Source organism: Erpetoichthys calabaricus, chromosome 5 (genome assembly GCF_900747795.2).
Source record: "Erpetoichthys calabaricus chromosome 5, fErpCal1.3, whole genome shotgun sequence".
Taxonomy (NCBI): Eukaryota; Metazoa; Chordata; class Cladistia; order Polypteriformes; family Polypteridae; genus Erpetoichthys; species Erpetoichthys calabaricus.
In genome coordinates, this window is record NC_041398.2 from 154,003,340 (window position 1) to 154,026,754 (window position 23,415).

The 23,415-nt window shown below is 38.7% G+C and overlaps 1 protein-coding gene across 2 annotated transcripts in view; it reads right to left on the minus strand.

Moving 5' to 3' along the window:
- Positions 1-23,415, minus strand: part of hgsnat (heparan-alpha-glucosaminide N-acetyltransferase) — a 379,450-nt gene that overhangs the window by 204,747 nt on the left and 151,288 nt on the right. For both annotated transcript variants that reach the window (XM_028802147.2, XM_028802148.2), the window contains exon 9: positions 11,591-11,621. In XM_028802147.2, the coding sequence (XP_028657980.1) occupies positions 11,591-11,621 (31 nt within the window). The remainder of the gene's footprint in view (positions 1-11,590; positions 11,622-23,415) is intronic.

Here is a 23,415-nt window from a genome sequence, read left to right on the forward strand (position 1 = left end):
CATATAGGGCGAAACTGACCTCTCTGTACTGTTCTTTCCTCTGCATGTCTTGGAGTACAAAAGAAATTCCACCATGCACCAAAATGTGGAGATTGGGCAAGATTGAAAGAAAAAAAAAAAGGCGATCACTGATTACAACCCTAACACTAATTTCAGAAGGCATGCAAATGAATATGAATAATGTTGCATTCGTGCCACAATGTTTTCCGAAATGTACTATATAGGTCATAAAATGAGTTATTCCAAATATCATATATACCTATGTCTCTGTTTTTTTGTCAGCGCTTCTTTGACATCATGGACCATAAGATACAGTTTTCTGTAAGTGAATAGAAAAAATTTCAGTGACGATGAGATACGAAGAAGGCACATTCACCAGTGTTTGTGCGTCAGCTTTAATCCCGTCAGATCAGAGAATTTCCAGTTTCATTGTCTCAAAACACCACTCACATCTACAGTTATTCCTAGTTTCAGATAAAAAGTAACCGTGTCAGATCTGGGGTGGGGGGTGGGTGTTGTATCGTGATCGTGACTGATAGAAGTAAAAAAGAAAAAAAAACACTAACTTTTACAAGTACTATAAATTTACACCGGCTGTTACAGACACAAATCAAATCTATGTTTTTACTTTTATAATATTAACAATAAGAGGGCTTACTACTTAAAACAGTAAATTTGCGGAGGAGCTGGTTTCAAACTCACGACCTCCAGATTATTAGTTAGCAGTTCTTACCGCTATACCATGGAAACTGTCGTATTGTACTTGTACCTTTTGTGAAAGTGTTTATTTGATATTTGGCCATCAGCCTTCACACATTGTCTACATTTTGTCATTTATTACTAAAACATGAAAAAAGTTGCTGTTTTAACGATGTCTTTATATAGATTGTTGTAGATACAGAACACACATGAAATTATTTACTCTATACAATTCTAGGTAGCTCACTCCCAGATAATCAAGGCAGGAACTGGGAGAACTTCTTGCCCGTTCTATGGTGGTGGGGGGGATGGTATAGCAGGCTGCTTGCTGCTTGGGCTTATCAACATATTTACAAGACAAAAGCCGCTGACAGAGGTGCGAAAGGATTTAAGGTGGGCCGGATTTACAAGTTTTTTCGTAGGCTCTGGTAATTCTAGTGTTAAGGAGGTTAGCAAGTACATATATAAACCCTTGACATATACAGTATTTTTAGGAAGTCACTGCACACTGGGGAGATTCCAAAGGACTGGAAAATGGCAAGTATTATCCTGTTATATAAAAAGGGTGACCAGGCAATTCCAAGCAACTATAGGCCAGTAACCTTAACTTGCATCCCAGGAAAATTAATGGAAGGAATTATTAAGAATAAGACTGAGCAACACATGGCACGACCAGGAGTTTTTCTGAACAGTCAGCATGGGTTCAGAAGAGGGAGGTCATGTTTTACTAGCATGCTGGAATTCTCTAAGGAAGGAACAAAAGTATATGATCAATATGGAACATATGATATTATTTATCTTGACTTTCAGAAAGCATTTAACCCTTTGCGGTCGTTAGGCCAGAAAACTGGCCTTAGTAAAAAGTGCGCTATAGGTCGTCAGGCCACCGCTGGTGGCCCTGCAAGTTTCTGACCGATTTGCACAGTCGCCTGGTCGAGAAAAGTGGCCTGTGTTATTCCTACGTGCTTGAAAAAATAACTGCTGTAATTATTGGCGTTTTTTCAATAATTAATTACGACTAATGTAGCGTGACGTTGAAAATTAAATACGACAGCAAAGGGTTAATGCTACATGAGAGGTTGGGCATCAAACTAAAAAGTGCGAGTTCAGGGTGATTTTTGTTGATGGGTGCAGAATTGGCTCAGACACAGGAAGCAGAGGGTGCTGATGTTAAGAATTGCTGATGTTAAGAGTAGTGCTCCACAGGGATCAGTGCTAGATCCTTTACTATTTTATATATAAATGATTTGGATAGCATTATACGTAATAAGCTGGTTAAGTTTGCAAATGATACCAAGGTGGATTGGCAGTAAATCCTCACAGGTGGCGCAGTGGTAGTGCTGCTGCTTTGCAGTAAGGAGTCTGCGGAAGATTGTGGGTTCGCTTCCCGGTTCCTCCCTGTGTGGATAGCGCTTTGAGTACTGAGAAAAGCGCTATACAGTGATCCCTCGCTATATCGCGCTTCGCCTTTCGCGGCTTCACTCTATCGCGGATTTTATATGTAAGCATATTTAAATATATATCGCGGATTTTTTGCTGGTTCGCGGATTTCTGAGGACAATGGGTCTTTTAATTTCTGGTACATGCTTCCTCAGTTGGTTTGCCCAGTTGATTTCATACAAGGGACGCTATTGGCAGATGGCTGAGAAGCTACCCAACTTACTTTTCTCTTTCTCTCTCTTGCGCTTTCTCTGATCCTGACGTAGGGGGTGTGAGCAGGGGGGCTGTTCGCACACCTAGACGATACGGACGCTCGTCTAAAAATGCTGAAAGATTATCTTCACATGCTACCTTCTGTGCAGCTGCTTAGTGAAGCGACATGCTGCACAGTGCTTCGCATACTTAAAAGCTCGAAGGGCACGTATTGATTTTTGCATGTTTGTTTTTCTCTGTCTCTCTCTGTCTCTCTCTCTCTCTCTCTCTCTCTCCCTGCTCCTGACGGAGGGGGTGTGAGCTGCCGCCTTCAACAGCTTTGTGCCGCGGTGCTTCGCATACTTAAAAGCTTAACAGCCCTATTGATTTGTTTGCTTTCTCTGTCTTTATGACAGTCTCTGCTCCTGACGCACACTCCTTTGAAGAGAAAGATATGTTTGCATTCTTTCAATTGTGAGACGGAACTGTCATCTCTGTCTTGTCATGGAGCACAGTTTAAACTTTTGAAAAAGAGACAAATGTTTGTTTGCAGTGTTTGAATAACGTTTGTCTCTCTACAACCTCCTGTGTTTCTGCGCAAATCTGTGACCCAAGCATGACAATATAAAAATAACCATATAAACATATGGTTTCTACTTCGCGGATTTTCTTATTTCGCGGGTGGCTCTGGAACGCAACCCCCGCGATGGAGGAGGGATTACTGTATAAATGTAATGAATTATTATTATTAAATTTGGAATCCATTAAATTAGGCAAGGACTTGGACAGCATACAGGCTTGGCCAGATTTGTGAAAATGTAAGGTATTACACATAGGAAGTAAAAATGTTAGGTTTGATTGTACAATGGGAGGTCTGAAAATTGAGAGTACACCTTATGAGAAGGATTTAGAAGTAGTATTGGACTCTATTCTATCAAGTTCCAGACAGTGTTCAGAAGCCATTAAGAAGGCAAACAATTTTAGGTTATATAGCACGATGTGCAGAGTACAAGTCCAAGAAGGTTATGCTCAAGCTTTATAATGCGCTGATCAGGACTCCTCCGCAGTTTTGGTCTCTGGGATACAAAAAGGAAAAAGCAGCTAGAAAATGTCCAGAGAAGAGTGACTAGGCTCATTCCAGGGCTACAAGGGATGAATTATAGAAGAAAGATTACATGAGCTGAGCCTTTTCAGTTTAAGCAAAAGATTAAGAGGTGACACGATTGAAGTGTTTACAGATATGAAGGGAAATAGATACAGTGTATAGAGACTGTTAGTTTAAAATTAGTTAATCAAGAACATGGGGACATTGTTGGAAACTTATTAAGGGTAAATTTCGTACATTTTTTTTTTTTTTGTTTTTTTTACACAGAGAACCTTAAGACACTTGGAATAAGCTACTAAGTTGAGTGGTAGACAGCAATACTTTAGGGACTTTTAAAACTAGACTTGATGTTATTTTAGAATAATTAAGTGGAAAGGACTGGCAAGCTTTGTTGGGCCAAATGGCCTGTTCTCGTCTACATTGTTCTAAAGAATGGGCTCAGCTCAGTCAGCCATAAATTAGTGCAAGACTGAACAGAATCATTGTTAAAAATGATTTTTTTTAAGACACCCCTAACCTATGAAGGGTATAGAGTGGAAAGGATTATTGTTATGTAATGTATAGTTGGGTTTATAAATATTTTAACTTTAATAAAATAAAATAAAAAAATAGTAAAAATAAAACCATTCATTGCAAAATGAGAGAGAGAGTAATGAATACTTTTTAACAGGTACTGTGACAACGTAATTGTATTAAAAATGTGTCAAGGTTGAGGGGCTGGCAAAAAAACAAGGTGGTTTGGATAGTTAGTATGATTTTTGGGCTATATAAGAAATAAATTGTTACTGTTGTTTTTCAGTGAAGCTATTTTCTTTTATAACAAATGCATTCACGTTCATACTTCATGCTCAAAACGCGTACGCATCATGGCTGCCACAAATTAGCGCAACACTCTGCGCGAGTTGCAGTTCCAGCAAAAAGTCGGGGACACAGTGTGATAAAAGTTAGATTGTGACGTCAGTGTCTCTGTTTACTATCCACATGCGACAGAAAGCTGCTTCGAGGATCCTACAGGATCGATGTGTGTGCTTCGATGTTTGATGAATGGTTCGATGTGGTGAAGCAAAATGCCGACATACAAATGCATTCGTGGTGCTAATATATTAAAGCGTCGCATATTCCCGATCGTAATGACACGATACATTTTAAAAGACTCATACCATCTTTTGTGCAGTCTTTTTTTTTTTTTTTTTTTCCCAACTTCACAACAGCAACACAATGTACAGCATTCTATTTGAGCCACAGAGAAAAAAAAATAAGAACATGGTAAAAAAGGTGTATTTTGTGATTAAAGTGGACAATTGGGCTTTAATCTTGAAATGTCCACTTTAACCTCGTAGTTTACTTTATCATTAAAGCAGACCATCGTAAACGTCATCCCAGTTGTTAATCACTATGAGCTTCTGCGGCTTCCTCCTGACCTGACAGCAGCGGCAAACAGCAATAGAGCACCACACAGAACACATTAAATGTATGATATTCCAACTTTCTGCACATTTAGAATCCTTGGATTTATACTTGATATCACTTTCATGATGAAATGCATTACAGTAATGCATTATTTATGTTACATTTTACAGACAAATCATTAATTTTGCTTAAATAATGAATACTGTTAATAATTACACACATGGGGGTGACACGTTGGCGGAGCGGTAGCACTGCAGTCTTGCAGGGAGTCATGTCACTGGTATTCCTTGCATGAAGTTTACATGTTTTCTTGCTGGGTTTCCTTCCAAAGATATGCAGATTTGGGGACACTAAAATGACGCTAGTGTATATGAGTGCTTGTATTCATCTTGCGATGAGCTGATGCCCCATCCAGAGATTGTTTTGTGCCCAATGCTAGCTGGAATGGGCACATCCCTGGATTGATGGAATTAATCATTAAACATCCTTTTCGGAGATATTGCGGTAAGGTGTCATAGGAATTTAATGGGTGTTCAAGGCAATTCACAACACAGTGAAGCCGAACCTGTTCTCACCGTGATAATATCTCACACTGCCACCTGGTGGAATCTTCCAGATTTACGTAAAATACTCGCGCAAATATGAACAGTAAAACGCTTGCGTAGCACGCGTTGCGTGAAGTATAAACCTGGCCTAACACTTATCAGAGGGATAGTCTTGCATTATTTCTTTATACTCAAAATATCATAAGGAAAATAACACAAACTTTTTACATCTCTACCAGCACAATGCTCAGTACAAAATAATAGAGAGCTGAAACCTATCCAGGGGCATCTCATGTAAAGCAATTTATTACTCCAAACGTTCCTTGATGAATTTATTATGGTAATTTGATTTTACAAGCCTCATAGATGGGTACAATTTTCCTGCACTTAAACATTATAGTATCTGCTAGAGGAAAAAAACGTGGTTGAAAATTGTTTATCCTTTCAGCACTGAGGTAAAAAACAGAACGTTTTGGAGGCAAGCTTTCAATAGGTTGGCATGTGGGTGAGAGAGACTGGTGAACTCTCAACAATGTAAACTTTTTTTTTTCTGCACAGAATTAATACTTTTGTTTACTCTCTGACGTGCGCTGTTCTTCATGATGTTACCACTCAGATTGAATCTTGCTGTGTAAGCTAAGTAAAGTAACAAAACAGAATAATAGGTAAACAGAGTAATAGGTAAAAAGAAGACACCATTTAGGGAAAATAAAAAAAATCATATAATGTGAGCGCACATTTATCTGCTGTTACAAGCCTTGGCAGAACATAACCACTGAAGAAACTGAACTGCAGAAGCAAAATTAGGATAATAAACAAACTATAGCTTGGTGAAGGCAGGTGTGTGTGTGTGTGTGTTTATATTTTAGGGGGTTGTTGTCATACTGTAACTCCACTCATGACATCCGCTGTGATAAGACAAACTAGTAAGAAATGTATCCTTACCTCGAGAAAATAGTGTCAAGAATCTTTAATAAAATGCTTTATTGTCAGTTTACTTTGTTGTCACAAGCACAACTCAAACACTGAATATGCATTTTCTTAAATAGAAACCTTAGATACTTCAAGCTGGACATCTTTGATAAAATTCAAAAGATTTTATTTCATATGGGATGCACCCATTACACCATCATTATGAATAGCAAGAGCAGGATAGTTACTTTTTAAATATTTTTCGCTTTAGAATGCAATTTGATATGGCAAATTATTATATACCATGATTGGGAAGAAATAACTTCAACTTGAAACATACTGAACATAGTATTTAATTTAGGCAAGATAAAATAAACTATGGCAGATGCCATAACACAGCAGCCTTTAACTTGCTAAAATTGTTTTAAAGAAATAAGATCAAGTGTACATAATAATAGGAACACTCCAAACACAAATAAAATTCACTGCAGATTCAAACTTCACTCACAATAATGTCTTCACTACCCGCTGATAAATACAATGCTTTAGATCAGTGGTAGTCAACCTGGTCCCTACCGCTCACTAGTGGGCGTTCCAGCTTCCATGGTGGGCGGTAGTGGAGCAACCAAATGGCGCTGTGATTACATACTATTGTCTCCCAAAAACTAGCAGTTCGTCGTTTTATTACTCCGTAGACAAAGAACTCCATGGTTCGACGCTTCTTTCTAGGACAGAAACTGCCGGACAATGGAGACACCAATTAACTCATATTTTTGTCGATTCCCGGATTTTAGGGTAATAGGGTGACATTCTATTAACCCCCCCTTGGACTGTCAAAACTAGCCGATGTCTCGCTACTTTGCCCCAATCGCAAAGAAGTGATGCCATTGGCCAACACCCGCTACATAAAATTTTATAAAACACACAACCACGGAACCACGGATACTCACTAACTTAGTCTCGTCTCGACAAACTTTCGCTCAACCACAACACTTGTAATGTCTGGCAATCCTCAACTTAGAGGTACCCAGCATTTGTTACTCTGTCAACACATTCATCATTTCAACGTACGAGGAGCTACTATGACTACATCCCGATCCTGACTCCCAACAGCTGTTGTTGGATCCACATATCTTTCAACATTACGGTCTGCCAAAAACCTAGCGGGATCGTGATAGCCAGCACCTTGACTGACCATCCACGTCCAACATACGCTGTGTTGTCCAGCGACTAGAACGCCTGATCCTGCCTGACCAACGCCAGGAGACGAGAAGGACGTCTCGCATATCGGATCGGAAAAGCGCGCAGCCTTCCAAAAGTCGCGACAACGTAACAGACTTCAAGTGCATAAGTTTTGTTCACGTTACTTAAGTGAAGCTAAATCGTTACGTAATCGAAACTAAAGTCAGTACGTAGTTAGATTTCTGAGAGCAAGCACGTGCTTACACCTTCAAACAAAATATTGTGAAATATCGTGAGCCCATGTCTCAAAAAAAGAAGTACGCACTCGGCTATTCGCCAGAGTATCTGAAGATGGGTTTCATAGAATCTGTTGCAAATAAACAACATCCAATGTGTTTATTGTGCCATAAAACATTATCCAATGACGAAATGAAGCCAAGTCGATTGCGAGAACATCTTTCTACAAAACATCCAAATGACAAGGACAAGCCCATTGAATATTTTCAGGAAATATATAAAAAATTTCAAAATCGTTCAACTATTGTTGCATCATTTAAGAAACAACATACAACGAACGAAGATGGATTAATTGCCACTTATCACATTTCACAATTAATTGCAAAAAGTGGTAAAAGCTATAATATTGGAGAAACTGTAATAATACCCTCTATAAAAGAATTTCTCTCAACAGTAATGCATCAGGATATACCTCAAATTTTAAAAAACGCTGCCCCTAAGCGATAGCACAGTAAAGCGACGAATTGATGAAATGGCAGTTAATGTTGAAAACAGGGCGGCACGGTGGCGGAGTGGGTAGCGCTGCTGCCTCGCCGTTGGAAGACCTGGGGACCTGGGTTCGCTTCCCGGGTCCTCCCTGCGTGGAGTTTGCATGTTCTTCCCGTATCTGCGTGGGTTTCCTCCAGGCTCTCCGGTTTCCTCCCACAGTCCAAAGACATGCAGGTTAGGTGGATTGGCAAATCTAAATTGGCCCTATTGTATGCTTGGTGTTGGCACCCTGCCCGGGATTGGTTCCTGCCTTGTGCCCTGTGTTGGCTCGGATTGGCTCCAGCAGACCCCCGTGACCCTGTGTTCGGATTCAGCGGGTTGGAAAATGGATGGATGGATGTTGAAAACAAACTTATAAGTATTCTCCAAAACTCTTCATTTTCCATGCAATTGGACGAATCTACCATTGCAGATAATGATGCTTTATTGATGGCATATGTACGCTATTTTGATGAAAACAATATATTTATTGTTTATTCGCAATAAATCTCATCACAGATACAAAAGGATTATCTATATTTAATACTGTGAGAACATTCTTTACAAAAAATAATATTCCTTTGAATAACATTGTTGCATGCGCTACTGATGGAGCACCATCAATGGTAGGTCGCTATCATGGATTTGTTGCTTATTTGAAGCAGGAAGTGCCAAATGTTTTATGTATTCATTGTGTGGTGCACAGACAACATCTTGTAGGAAAACATCTAAGTACAAGTCTCCATTCATCATTAACTATAATAATTCGAGCCGTAAACAAGATCAAATCCAATGCAAAGAATGATAGAATGTTTCGGCAGCTTTGCCAGGACAATAATGAAGATTTTATTAAGTTACTTTTGCACACAGAAGTTCGGTGGCTGTCAAAGGGTACATCTTTGGCTAGATTTGTAGCATTATATGATAGTGTCGTACAATTTTTTGAAAGTAATAATGAGACCAATCTGTGTCAACAGTTAAAAACAGTAAAGAATGATGCCTTTTACTTGGCAGATATTTTCAAGAGATTTAACGATGTCTATTTGCAGCTTCAAGGAGCTAATAAAACTCTTATAGGTTGCCAAAGTATAGTGCTATTATTTATTGACAAACTTGAACTACTTCGTCATAATCTATTGAAGAGAGAATTTCATCAGTTTCCTCAACTATCATCTATAAAAGATGATGCAACTCCAGAGGATATTGACAGATTCAGTAGCCACCTCAACTAACTTAAATTGGACATGGAAAAACAATTTGAAGATATTTTGAAATTGAAGGTATATGACTGGATGAAAAATCCTTTTACCACAAATATTGAAGAGGCTGATACAACTTGCCAAGAAGAACTGTTAGAAATTAGATATGATGAAGAAAGTAAACATAAATTCGACCGTGATGGATATGAAAACCTATGGCAAAATAAAAAAATGCCGGTCTTATATCCAAATATGTGGAAACTGGCATTCAGTTTATTGATACCTTTCCCTGCCTCATATCTTGTGGAATCAGGATTTAGTGCTGTTAATCATATTATGACCAAAGAAAGAAACCGCCTGAATATTTCCGAAAGGGGAGACCTTCGTTTGTTACTCACAAAAATTGAACCAGATATTCAATATTTAGTTTCCCAGCATCAGCCTCAGGGATCCCACTAATAATTCAATTAACTAATGTAATTTCTATGTATGCAAAGTATAAATAAAAAGATAGATTTAACTATACAGTGATCCCTCGCTATATCGCGCTTCCCCTTTCACGGCTTCACTCTATCGCAGATTTTATATGTAAGCATATTTAAATATATATCGCGGATTTTTTGCTGGTTCGCGGATTTCTGTGGACAATGGGTCTTTTAATTTCTGGTACATGCTTCCTTAGTTGGTTTGCCTAGTTGATTTCATACAAGGGACGCTATTGGCAGATGGCTGAGAAGCTACCCAACGTACTTTTCCCTCTCTCTCTCTCTTGCGCTGACTTTTTCTGATCCTGACGTAGGGGGATTGAGCAGGGGGGCTGTTCGCACACCTAGACGATACGGACGCTCGTCTAAAAATGCTGAAAGATTATCTTCACGTTGGCTACCTTCTGTGCAGCTGCTTCGTGAAGCGACATGCTGCACAGTGCTTCGCATACTTAAAAGCACGAAGGGCACGTATTGATTTTTTTATCTGTCTCTCTCTCTCTCTCTGCTCCCGACGGAGGGGGTGTGAGCTGCCGCCTTCAACAGCTTTGTGCCGCGGTGCTTCGCATACTTAAAAGCAAACAGCCCTATTGATTTGTTTGCTCCTTTGAAGAGGAAGATATGTTTGCATTCTTTTAATTGTGAGACAGAACTGTCATCTCTGTCTTGTCATGGAGCACAGTTTAAACTTTTGAAAAAGAGACAAATGTTTGTTTGCAGTGTTTGAATAACGTCCCTGTCTCTCTACAACCTCCTGTGTTTCTGCGCAAATCTGTGACCCAAGCATGACAATACAAAAATAACCATATAAACATATGGTTTCTACTTCGCGGATTTTCTTATTTCGCGGGTGGCTCTGGAACGCAACCCCCGCGATGGAGGAGGGATTACTGTAGTAAGTTGTTTTATAAAGATTTATTCTGCCAAACTTAGCGAAAATCCGACATAAAGTACTTGGTAAGTAATTATTATTATATGATTTAACTTGCTGTAACTCTGCTTTATAAATTTTATAAAGTAAAGTTACTTCCCTACTTTATAAATCACCATTACTGTGGAACCGGTGGGTGGTTAGAAAATTTTACTACTAACAGAGATACAAAAGTGGGTGGTTGGTATAAAAAGGTTGACTACCCCTGCTTTAGATACTCAATTTCTCCATCATCTTCTTCTAATTTTTACTTAAAACTGCAAAAATTCAATTTGTTTTCCTCGGTTTCAAACATAGATCAGTTTTATTAGATTTTCACCTTCTTACTGACACCTGGTTCATACAGAAGACTATCTTTAGCAGTTTAAATAACAGCTATCACTTATTTCACTATCTAAAATATTTACATTGAAAATACTACTTTAAGTGAATAAATACAGCCCTCAAATCAGAAGTGATTACCTATTTACAGTTTAAGCAGCTTAAAAATGTTCCAGCTGGCTTAAAGATTGTTTTATTTACTAAACAAACAAATGAAATAGGGAAAGAATCTTTCAGCATAAAAACAAACACACTTTCAGTCTAGGATATGTTTTCACCAATTGAAAAAATGCATATCGAAACTGAAAAGCCTATACCTGGAATGATCAAATTTTCATATTCACCAATTGATAAATGCAAATTTCTCAGTAATACAGTATATAATAGAATGGTACACTGCTTACCAAGGAAATACAAGATCAGCCACTGTAATCCCTTTAACAGAAAAGAAAAAAGCAATTATGCCAAAATTATAAAAACATAAATGAATGCATCTGTATCAAATGAAATGAATTTAAGAACAAAAAAGTAGATTATGCTATTAGAAAATTCTATTCATTAACATTATCTCTAAACATTATTAGTTTTCATTTGCTAACAACATTCAGCTCTATCAGTAAAACTGAATGACAAAATATAACAGAAGAAGCTGCAACTTACGCAAGGGAAAACAATGATAAGAGTGAAATTGTTCTTAAATTATGAAAAAACAGAAGTTCTTTCAATAGTTGGAAACATTACAAATCAGATTAACATTTACAACTCTTTACTAAAGTCACTTGAATGTCAACTTAAAAACTTGAGCTTGAGAATACACAGTGTACACATTCAACTGAGTCATAAATCGAACAAAGAAGCACAAAACATCTTTATTAACATAGTCTTAGCAAACAACACATATAACCATAACGGGAAATTACAAGAGAATAACATTAAACCCATGAATATTTCTCAGTTGGAGGAGCAGCACATGTCGACAGCAGACAAAGATCTTGCAGTAGGGGCAAGCATGTTGGAGCACTTAAACTCAGACAGCAGGGATTTGAAATTCCACAGACTGCATTTCACCTGTCATGTTTTCATAACAGAGCCAATGAGAGGAGGAGGAGGAGGAATGTGCTTTACGGTAAAATAGTAAAATGTGCAGCCCTGATATAGAAAGGTTTTTTGCAAGCCTTTTCATTTGGTACAGGGGTTTTTCTTCCTTATTCTGGTTTGTGTTTATATCCCTCCCCAAGTGTATATGAGTGTGGTGCTTCAACAAATAGTTCAATTAGATAACAAGCACAGAGAAAAGTTACCCAGACTCTGTGTGATTATTCTGAGAGATTTTACCAGACCAAATATCAACCACAAACTATCTAAATTTATACAGCACATTAAGTGCCTCACCAGAAACAGAAACACACTGGACCACTGTTATACAATGTTAAAGAATGCCTATTGCTCTGTCATCCATGCAGCTTTGGGACTGTCAGATCACTGCTGGATTCGGTCCATCAATGACGCCATATCCTCTGCCCTTCATCTGTCACTGACTCACCTGGACAAGAAAGGATGCTGTTCATTGAATTCAGCTCAGTATTCAACACTATAATTCCACAGAGACCATGCATTAAGCTGAGTGGGCTGGGTATTACACTTCTTGATGGAAAGGCCTTGGTCAGTCCACATCAGCACCAACACCTCCAGAACCAGAACCATCACACTGCGCACAGGAGTGCCACAGGGCTGCATCCTTAGCCCTTTGCTTTTTATACTGCTGACATATAACACAGTTCAGTATAAACCAAATCATCAGGTTTGCAGATGACATGACAGTGGTGGATCTCATCAAGAATGATGTCCGAGTATGCAAGGAGGAGGTGGCAGTGAAAGTAGCTGCCTGGTGTAAGTGTAACAATCTCTGTCAATGTTGGAAAGACAAAAGAGATAACACACTTCAGGAAATCCAGAACTACTCATCCATCTTTCACCATCGACTGCACTGTTGTCGAGAGGGTCAAGAACACCAAATTCCTGGGAGTCCACATCATGGATGAACTTTCTTGGTCCCTCAACTCTGTCTCTATAACCGAGATAGCTCAGCAGTGCCTGTACTTTTTGTGAAAACTGAAAAGAGCGAGTCCCCCCCAACCAATCCTCACCACATTCTATAGGAGTACCATTGAAAGTCTGCTCTATAGCTGCATCACAGTCTAGTACAGGAACCGTAATGTTTCAGACTGTAACACAGTACAGCGCATAATGAGAGCAGCTGAAAAGGTTATTGATTTGCCTCTAGCTACCCTGAAAGACATTTACCAAACCCACTGCTACAACAGAGCCAATAACACCATTCCAGCGCATTACATGGACTCTTCTGTCTTCTACCGTTTGGCAAACGTTACCGAAGTTTCTGTAAAATTGAATAACAGTTTCATACCACAGGCCACAATGCTCTAAAATGTCTAGCTTTTGTCTAGCCAGTGTCATTCTAAAGTACTACCTTATTTTATTTTTATATACTTATCACATTACACTTGGACTTTTTCAACAGCACCTGCACTACATCTTCTGTTTATTGTTTCAACAGGCACATTCTTGTCCTCTTATGTGGTCCAATAATCTTATACTTATCACATGCTCAATGCAGTTCAATATTGCAAACTGCCGCTGTACAATATCTTACTTCTCATGCAATATTACTTCATTCTGGAAGGTTTGAATCCCTGTAACACCATACTGTTATAAGGCTGCATTGTCTATTTGTCTATTTATTTTATTGCATTGTATATTTTCTATTTATTGGATTGTTTCTCCTGCATCTTGTACCTTGTATGTTGCTTTGTGTTGCACCAGGGCTCGTGGAGATACTTTGTCTCATCCCACGATGTACCTGTAACCTTGACCTTGCAACATGAGATGGAATACTATCTAAACACCCTATATTCAGATACTCACTATTTTTCACTATTCACTTTTTTATTTTATGGGTACTAAGATGTGAGTTCAGTGTTTTTGAAATTTGTTTAGTGTTTTTTTCATAGCTAAAAGTGTTAACAGAATAGCTAAACCAACAAAAGAGCAGGGTCAGGATATTGTTTGTTGTTCTTTCTATTGCATTCAACACATTACAGCTTAAACTCCTTGGGGAGAAGCTCCTGTCAATGAGGTGTGATGCTATAATTGTGTCCTAGATAATAGAGACTACTTTACTGGTAGACCACAGTTTGTGTGGCTTAAAAACTATATACCTGACATGATCATGAGTAGAACAGGGGTAGCATAAGGAAAGGTACTGACTCCCTTTCTGATCACCCTGTGCATCTCAGACTTTACATACAATACTGAGTTACAGAATCTGCACAAATATTCCAATGACACAACCATACCTGGGTGTATCAGCAGTCGGCAGGTGAATGAATACAACACATTATTGAAGTACTTTGTTGAATGATGCAAATCAAACCACCTGCACCTCAACATCAATAAGACAAAGGAGGTAATCATAAACATCAGGAGGGTCAAGCCCATTCTGCTCTTGGTTTTCATTGATGTTGAAGATGTGGAAGCAGTGACAGGTGCATCTGAACAACAGGCCTGGGTACATTACCAACACAGAGGCTGAATACAAAAATGGTCAGAGTCTCCTCTGTTTTCTGAGAAGGTTGGGGTCGTTCGTGTGTGCAGGCCACTCTTACATGTTTTCTACCAGTCTGTAGTGGCCAATGTAATTTTTTTTATGCAGTTGTCTGCTAGGGAAATGTCACCTGTGCCAGCAATACCAACACACTAAGCCAACTAATTAAAAAAGCTAGTTCAACCTTTGCAGTGAGACTGGGTTCACTGTAGGGAGTGGGAGAAGACAGGGCACTTCAGGAAGGTGCTTACCTTCCTAGAAAATAACTCCCAACCACTGTATGAGGTTTTGGCTAAACAGAGGAGCACATTTAGTAACCAATCCTGTAAAATGTACTTTGTGGACTGGAAAAGGCTTATACCCTTGTACTCCCTGTTCTCTTGTAGAAGATGGTATCAGAGGGTGGAGTTTTGCGGCATTTCTTGCATGACTATTTGCAGACCGAGAGGTGTATTTACATGTTTTTATGTTAAAACACTCTGCCAAAAGTGTTGTCTCCTATCCTGTTAGTGAACTTTAAGGAGAAGAACAGGCAAACAGACTATCCAGTCTGTGAATACTTACATGTCTCAGTATTGTTGTCTACTTTTCCATTTCAGGATTTGACTGCGATATATTTAGGTTGAGAATTTGCATGAAATTGTATTTCAGCAGCATCGGACACAAAGCAGGCATCAACTTTGAACAAGGGACCAGTTCACTGAAGATCCAAACCATGCACACAACCACACTTATATAATACAAATTTAGAATCACCAATTAACTTAAAGAAAAACTTTGCTTTTTGTTTAAGGCCATTTTGCACATATCAACATAATGTTTCTTGAACTCTGTTTAGTATGACCATTAACCTCTCATATGGCACCTCATCAAAAGTTTTTTAAAATCAAGATTAATAATATCACACACACCTCTTTAACTGTATATTTTTCACTTTTACTAGTCTGACAGCAAAACAGATTTCCAAAACAAGTTCAAATGTCCAGGGAGGTGCAGATGCAAAAGCAAATGTCAGTTACGATAAATTACTGTAAGAGAAAAGTAATTATCCAAGTATCTCTTTTTAAGCATAAAGTTAACAATATATACTCAGTATTTACAGTACATTACACTGAAAAACCTTATAGCTGAATTATCTGCAAATTATAAAAATTCTGTTTTTCTCAAACTCTATAATTTAATGGCAAGGGTCCAAGACATTCTCTCCATTATGAGAGACTTGTGCTCCTCCTTGAGCACCATGTTTCAAAAATGGTATATCTAAGAAATCTGAATACAATTTAGTTACAAACCCTCCAAAACAAACATCAGGGCATTAAACAATGCCCTTTTTACATAACCTCAATGGGAATCATCTGTCTTTGAAAAGTACAATACAGTTAAAAAGCATGTATTTAAGTCTACAAATACATGTAAATGAATTGTACTATCACTGTTATTTCTGAATATGACTATTTAATAAACAAAAATTTTACAACTTTTAAGTCAGTTAACTAAGTCCTTGAACACACTTGAATGTTACGCCATGCACTTGTTTATAATGAATTATTGCCAGCTTTCAATACCTTTACGCTTTCCTAATAATATTTCAATCATTGCTCACTTGTGCTTATATACCCTAAAGCTAGTGAAGTTGTCATGTGTGCATTATACACCTGATTTTTCCTTTGCAGTTTCTTTCTCAGCTTCTTAATTATTAAGTGCAGTATTCTGTTTAATTTGTTACTGCTTTTAACTTCTATGATGACCATGTCCTGTACTGAATGGAAAATGTTTTTAAACTACCCCACTGCTGGTCAATTGTCTCGGCACTTAAGTTCTCTTTTACAATTTGCCATATTTGTTTGAAATCTGCTCTGCTTTAATTAACCTTACCAGTTCAATATACAATAACAAATCTAGACTGGCTTCTTCCTCTTGATGGTGTTTTAATATACTGTATTAAAACATAGCCACTGATTACATCTGTTCTGTGCTCTGCTTTTTTAATGTTGTCCAAGTTAATACTTTGGCAACTGAAATCCCCTTTACTATACTTTGCCTTTCTATACTTTGTTTACTGCCAAAATATCGCAATTACCTGTAGCTAGTTACCATTACATCAAATTTATTTTATTCTTCAAACATGCTAGTATTAAGGCAAGCATTTTTTAAAGTATTACTCATTTTATTTTGCCTTATTAACCGTAGACTAGAAAATGCAATGCAATCTTGTACATTTCTATTAATACTACCTTCCAGTTTTTCATGAAAAGTTATAAAATTGTCTCATCCCAAATTCCTTTTCCTCATTCCCTAATTTAAACAATCTATGTTTAACCTGCTCATATGCCTCCCCAATACACTGGTGCCCCTCTGACTCAAATGTAAGCCCATCACAGTGGTAAGTGTCCCATATGATTCAGAAGGCACCCCAATGTTCCCAAAACCTATGCCACCTATCTCCCTACCCTGCACAAATGTTCAAGTCACACATTAAACTTTCTAATCTCTTCAGTCTTTTCAGGACTAGTAAATGGCACAAGTAGATCTCCAGAGAAAGCAACCTTGTCACTTGTTCTCCTCAGCTTGGCCGCTAACTAATTAATTGTGAATTGCAGAACAAGCACTCTTCCTTGCCTATCGCTACTCCATCTCTGGACAGGTGCCTATCTACCGATCCTAGAAGGTCTCCTGCCAGTTCACGAGGAAAACAACACAATGTACAAGGCTCTTTCTCAATCTCCCTAATAACAAGTTCTTATTACCATTACATTACTCCTTCTAGGGACTGCTTTTGAAGAGTTTTATACTGCATATTTCTGACAACTGCTATCTGTATGCCATCTACAGTGGCTACAAAAACTATGTGAACCCTTTGGAAATAACCATATTTCTGCATAAATTTGTCTTAGAATATGGTCTGATCCTCATCTAAGCCACAATTAATGAACAAACAATCTGTTTTAAATAATATCACACAAATTATTGTATCTTTTTCTTTAATAAATACATCACTCAAACATTCACAGGTATAGGCTGAAAAACACCCTAGGTTGATGACTTCAATAAAAGGTAATTAGAGGTGCTCAATCAATGAACCAATACTGGAGGTGTGGATTAGTACTACTTTGACTGCTTTAAAAAAAAAAAAAAAAAAAGATTCAAACATGATGTGAAGCATGCCTAACAAAATAGAGATCCGAGAAGATCTACTATCAAGATTTGCATAAATCTGGATAGGGTTACAAAATAATATTAAATAATTTACATAACAATGAGTCCACAGTTAGACAAATTACAGTGGTGTGAAAAACTATTTGCCCCCTTCCTGATTTCTTATTCTTTTGAATGTTTGTCACACAAAATGTTTCTGATCATCAAACACATTTAACCATTAGTCAAATATAAACACAAGTAAACACAAAATGCAGTTTTTAAATGATGGTTTTTATTATTTAGGGAGAAAAAAAATCCAAACCTATACATGGCCCTGTGTGAAAAAGTAATTGCCCCCTTGTTAAAAAATAACCTAACTGTGGTGTATCACACCTGAGTTCAATTTCCGTAGCCACCCCCAGGCCTGATTACTGCCACACCTGTTTCAATCAAGAAATCACTTAAATAGGAGCTGCCTGACACAGAGAAGTAGACCAAAAGCACCTCAAAAGCTAGACATCATGCCAAGATCCAAAGAAATTCAGGAACAAATGAGAACAGAAGTAATTGAGATCTATCAGTCTGGTAAAGGTTATAAAGCCATTTCTAAAGCTTTGGGACTCCAGCGAACCACAGTGAGAGCCATTATCCACAAATGGCAAAAACATGGAACAGTGGTGAACCTTCCCAGGAGTGGACGGCCGACCAAAATTACCCCAAGAGCGCAGAGACGAATCATCCGAGAGGTCACAAAAGACCCCAGGACAACGTCTAAAGAACTGCAGGCCTCACTTGCCTCAATTAAGGTCAGTGTTCACGACTCCACCATAAGAAAGAGACTGGGCAAAAACGGCCTGCATGGTAGTGCTGCAACAGGACAATGACCCAAAACACACCAGCAAATCCACCTCTGAATGGCTGAAGAAAAACAAAATGAAGACTTTGGAGTGGCCTAGTCGAAGTCCTGACCTGAATCCAATTGAGATGCTATGGCATGACCTTAAAAAGGCGGTTCATGCTAGAAAACCCTCAAATAAAGCTGAATTACAACAATTTTGCAAAGATGAGTGGGCCAAAATTCCTCCAGAGCGCTGTAAAAGACTCATTGCAAGTTATCGCAAATGCTTGATTGCAGTTATTGCTGCTAAGGGTGGCCCAACCAGTTATTAGGTTCAGGGGGCAATTACTTTTTCACACAGGGCCATGTAGGTTTGGATTTTTTTTTCTCCCTAAATAATAAAAACCACCATTTACAAACTGCATTTTGTGTTTACTTGTGTTATATTTGACTAATGGTTAAATGTGTTTGATGATCAGAAACATTTTGTGTGACAAACATGTAAAAGAATAAGAAATCAGGAAGGGGCAAATAGTTTTTCACACCACTGTATATACTGTATAAATGGAGATGATTTATTACTGTGGCTACTCTCCCTAAGAGTGGGCATCCAGCCAAGATGATTCAAAAAGGTACAATGCAGAATGTTCAATGAGGTAAAAACAAGGACCCAAAAGTAAGAACTAAATCAGGGGTGTCAAACTCAAATAATGAGTGGGCCAAAATTTAAAACTGAACAAAGCCGCGGGCCAAGGTTGAAAAAAATTACCTTTTAATAGGCACCCAAACAAGTTTTGCGTTGAAAATTGAACAAGCAAGGCTTATATAACTTTATAATGACATGCAAACCCGAGTTTCATGTTTAAATATAAAAATTGAATGCCTCTTTTCTATTTGCAGCCTTCTGAGGTAAATATCAAAATAAACTTTTTTCCACAGGCTAATAAATACATTTGAAAACAAAATAACAATAATGAATGAATCAAACATTCAAGCCTTGAAGTAGCAAGAGAAGAGTGCATGAATAAAATGCTTTTGCTTAGTTTGCTACACTGATTTGCTTTAACACTGAATATGGAACAAGCCATGCTTATAGCTTAACTTAACTTAATAGTGCAAAATCAACTGTCAAAGAACAAACGAAGAAACATCAATGGCATATTAAATAACATTTAAATAAAAAATGAATGCCTCTTTTCAATTTGCTAAATATCAACATTAACTTTTTCCACTGGCTAATACATAAATCAATCATTCAGGCCTTTTTACTGTTCAGTTTGCGACACACTGATCTAACATGGTGTGTTCAAGCCAGACACCTGGCATCTTTTCTTGGATGCTAGTTCATCAGTGTCGGGGCTCAGGCTTTGAGCTGAGGCAACCTTCATTATCGAACGAAGGTGTTCATCAGTGAGACGTGCCCTGTGAGATGTTTTCGTCATCTTCATTGAGGAGAAAAGTTGCTCACATAGGTAAGTGCTGCCGAACATGGAGAGCAATTGAGCAGCTTGGGTGCGGAGCTGAGGCATTGTGTCAGGGATGTGTTGTGGAAACTGTGCGGCGCCAACAGCATCATACTTTGACTTCAGCGTGTCATCACACTGGAGTTCAATCAGCTCCATTTGAATGTTAGTTGGTGCTTTTTCCACATCGACTGCGAAGGGATTACTAAGCAGTTCAAATCTCCATTTCTGACCATCAAAGTCGCCAAATCGTCGGTTAAACTCAGCGCCGAGTACACGGAGTTTTTCAGCAAACTGTGCGCACACGGCGGTAGAGATCTGCGTATTTATGGTTTGGCAACAGGGGAAATGGCCAAGGTTTCCTTGCAGCAGCTGATTCTCCCACAGGCAGAGTTTAGCTTTAAAAGCTTTCACTGACGAGTACATCTCGGTGATGATGCGGCCCCGCCCCTGTAGCTGCAGGTTCAGCGCATCAAGATGGCTTGCGATGTCAGACAGAAAGGCCAGCTCACACAAACTTTTGCTCCTGGAGTTCTGCTGTGTCCTTCCCTTTGCTTTGCAGAAACTGACATATTTCTTCACGCAGCTCGAAAAATCTGTTCAGTACTTTTCCGCGGCTTAACCATCTCACCTCTGTGTGATACGGCACGTCTGTGTGTTCCGAACCAAACTCTTCCAGAAAAGACTTAAACTCGCGGTGATTCAGACCTTTGGCTCTTATAAAGTTAACAACTTGTGTTACTGTGGTCATAACATGTTCCATCTTTAGGGCTTTAGCACACAGTGACTCTTGATGTATAATGCAGTGATAAACCGATAGCTCACCTGCACAGTTCTCTTCCCGCATCTTTTCACGCATCCTGCCCACCAGACCATTCTTTTTACCACTCATCGCTGGCGCACCATCAGTGGTTAATCCCACGAGTTTATCCCACGGCAGGTTTATTTCAGTTACACATTTGCAAACCTCCTCAAAAATGTCCGTCCCTGTGGTTGTGCCATGCATGGATTTAAATCCCAAAAGCTCCTCCGTAACACACATTTTTGAGTCGACACCGCGGATGAAGACTGACAGCTGCGCAGTATCAGACGCGTCAGTGCTCTCGTCCACAGCGAGGGAAAAAGAAACAAAATCTTTCCCCTTTTCCATCAGCTGGTCATGCAGATTGGTGGCAAGATCACATATGCGCTCCGCTATTGTGTTCCTGCTCAGGCTTACGTTTGAAAAGGCCTGTTTTTTCTCTGGGCACACTTGGTCACAAACTTTCAGCATTATCTTTTTAATAAATTCTCCCTCATTAAAGGATCGGGTTGATTTGGCGATTTCTTCTGCCACGATATAACTCGCCTTTACAGCAGCCTCGTTTTGTGCTGTGGCTTTTTTGAACATATTTTGTTGTGAAACCAACCCTCTCTTCATCTCCTCTACTTTCTGGCTCCTTTGAGTCGTGTCCAGGTCCTTGTACATGTCCTGATGTTTCGTTTCATAGTGTCGCCTAAGGTTGTACTCCTTAGGTACCGACACGTTGGCTCCACAAACGAGACAAACAGGTCTGTCTTTCAGATACGTAAACATATATTCTGTCTCCCACCTGTCCCGAAAAGTTCTGTTTTCTCCCTTCCTTTTCGTCATTTTTGGTAGGGGTAAAACAGTGACACCTAGAGTTGTAGTATTGGGCCGCAGCACGTCTGGAAAGAACGCTGCTTGCTAGAAATCTACTGACACAAAGCTGGCGCGCCAAAACAACCGCAGAGCATTATGGGATTTGTAGTATTCGCAGTGAATGCGGTGTTACAGCAACACCGCCGCTGTATAATACTGGTGGGCCAGCTCTAATGTTAATTTGATATTGCCCCACGGGCCAAATGAAATTACACGGCAGGCCAAATTTGGCCCGCGGGCCAGAGTTTGACACCTGTGAACTAAATCATTGAAGGAATTATCAGAACAGGTTAGCATCTTTGTTCATGAGTCTACCATTCAAAAAACATGGAACAGGCATGGTGGCAATGGCAGAACACCAAAAAGGAAGTCACTACTCAAATAAAAGACTGCTGTATGCCTGAAGTTTGCCAAAGACCACCTTGAAACTCCACAATGCTATTGGGAAAATGTTTTGTGGACTGATTAAATTAAGATTCAAGTCCTCCACATTCCCGTAAAAATATGCAGCAAGTATGCCATAAAAAAGGGCACTGCACAACATGAAAACAACATCCCAATGGTGAAGTACAGTGGAGGATACATCATGGTTTGGGGCTGTTTTGCTGCCTCAGGGCCTGGACAGCTTTCTATCACCAAGGGAAAAATACATTTTGAAATTTATCAAGGTATTCTACAAGATAATTTCAGGGTGACTGTCTACCACCTGAAGCTCAGATGTTAGGTGATGCAGCAGGACATCTTAACATCAAAATAAATCTGACACAGAGTGGCTTCAAAATAAAAATCCACTGATGTAGACGTTAACACAACAGAGATGTTGTAGAATGACCTTGAGGCAGCCAAACGCACCACGCATCCTAAAAATATGGCTAAGCTGAAGCAATTCTGTAAGGAAGAACATTTAACATTGTTCAGGTCTGATCCACAGCTACCAGAAGTGCTTGATAAATGTATTTGCTGTCAAAGGAGGATTGACAAGTTATTAAATTTAAGGGTTCACCTACTTTATCCACAGAATATTGTGAATGATGATAGGTGTGTTCATTAAAGACAAAGGTTAGAATTGTTTGTGTGTTATGCACTTAAGCATAATGTATTTGTCTATACGTGTGATCTGATCCTTATCTAAAAGTTTGTATTTATTTTATTTTTAATGCAGAAAAACAGGTCATTCCAAAAGGTTTACATACCTTTTCTTGTTACTTACAGTAAAAACTTGAAAGTTATGTTGTGTATTGTCAGTAACTGTACTCTTCATCTTATCAGACCACTACACCTGCAACTCCATATTTGCACAAATGAAAGTAAGCATTGTAAAAAGCAAAACAAACCAAAACAACTGTAATGAGTGTTTAAGAAACACTGCTCAAAACAATAATGTTTTCAGTAGCGGCTTGTCATGTGTGTGATTTGACAGTGTGAAACCAATCAGTGACCATAATGGAGTATGAGATGCCTCACCTTTGTAAATCTTGTTGACAAACTTTGTTTATGATAATGGT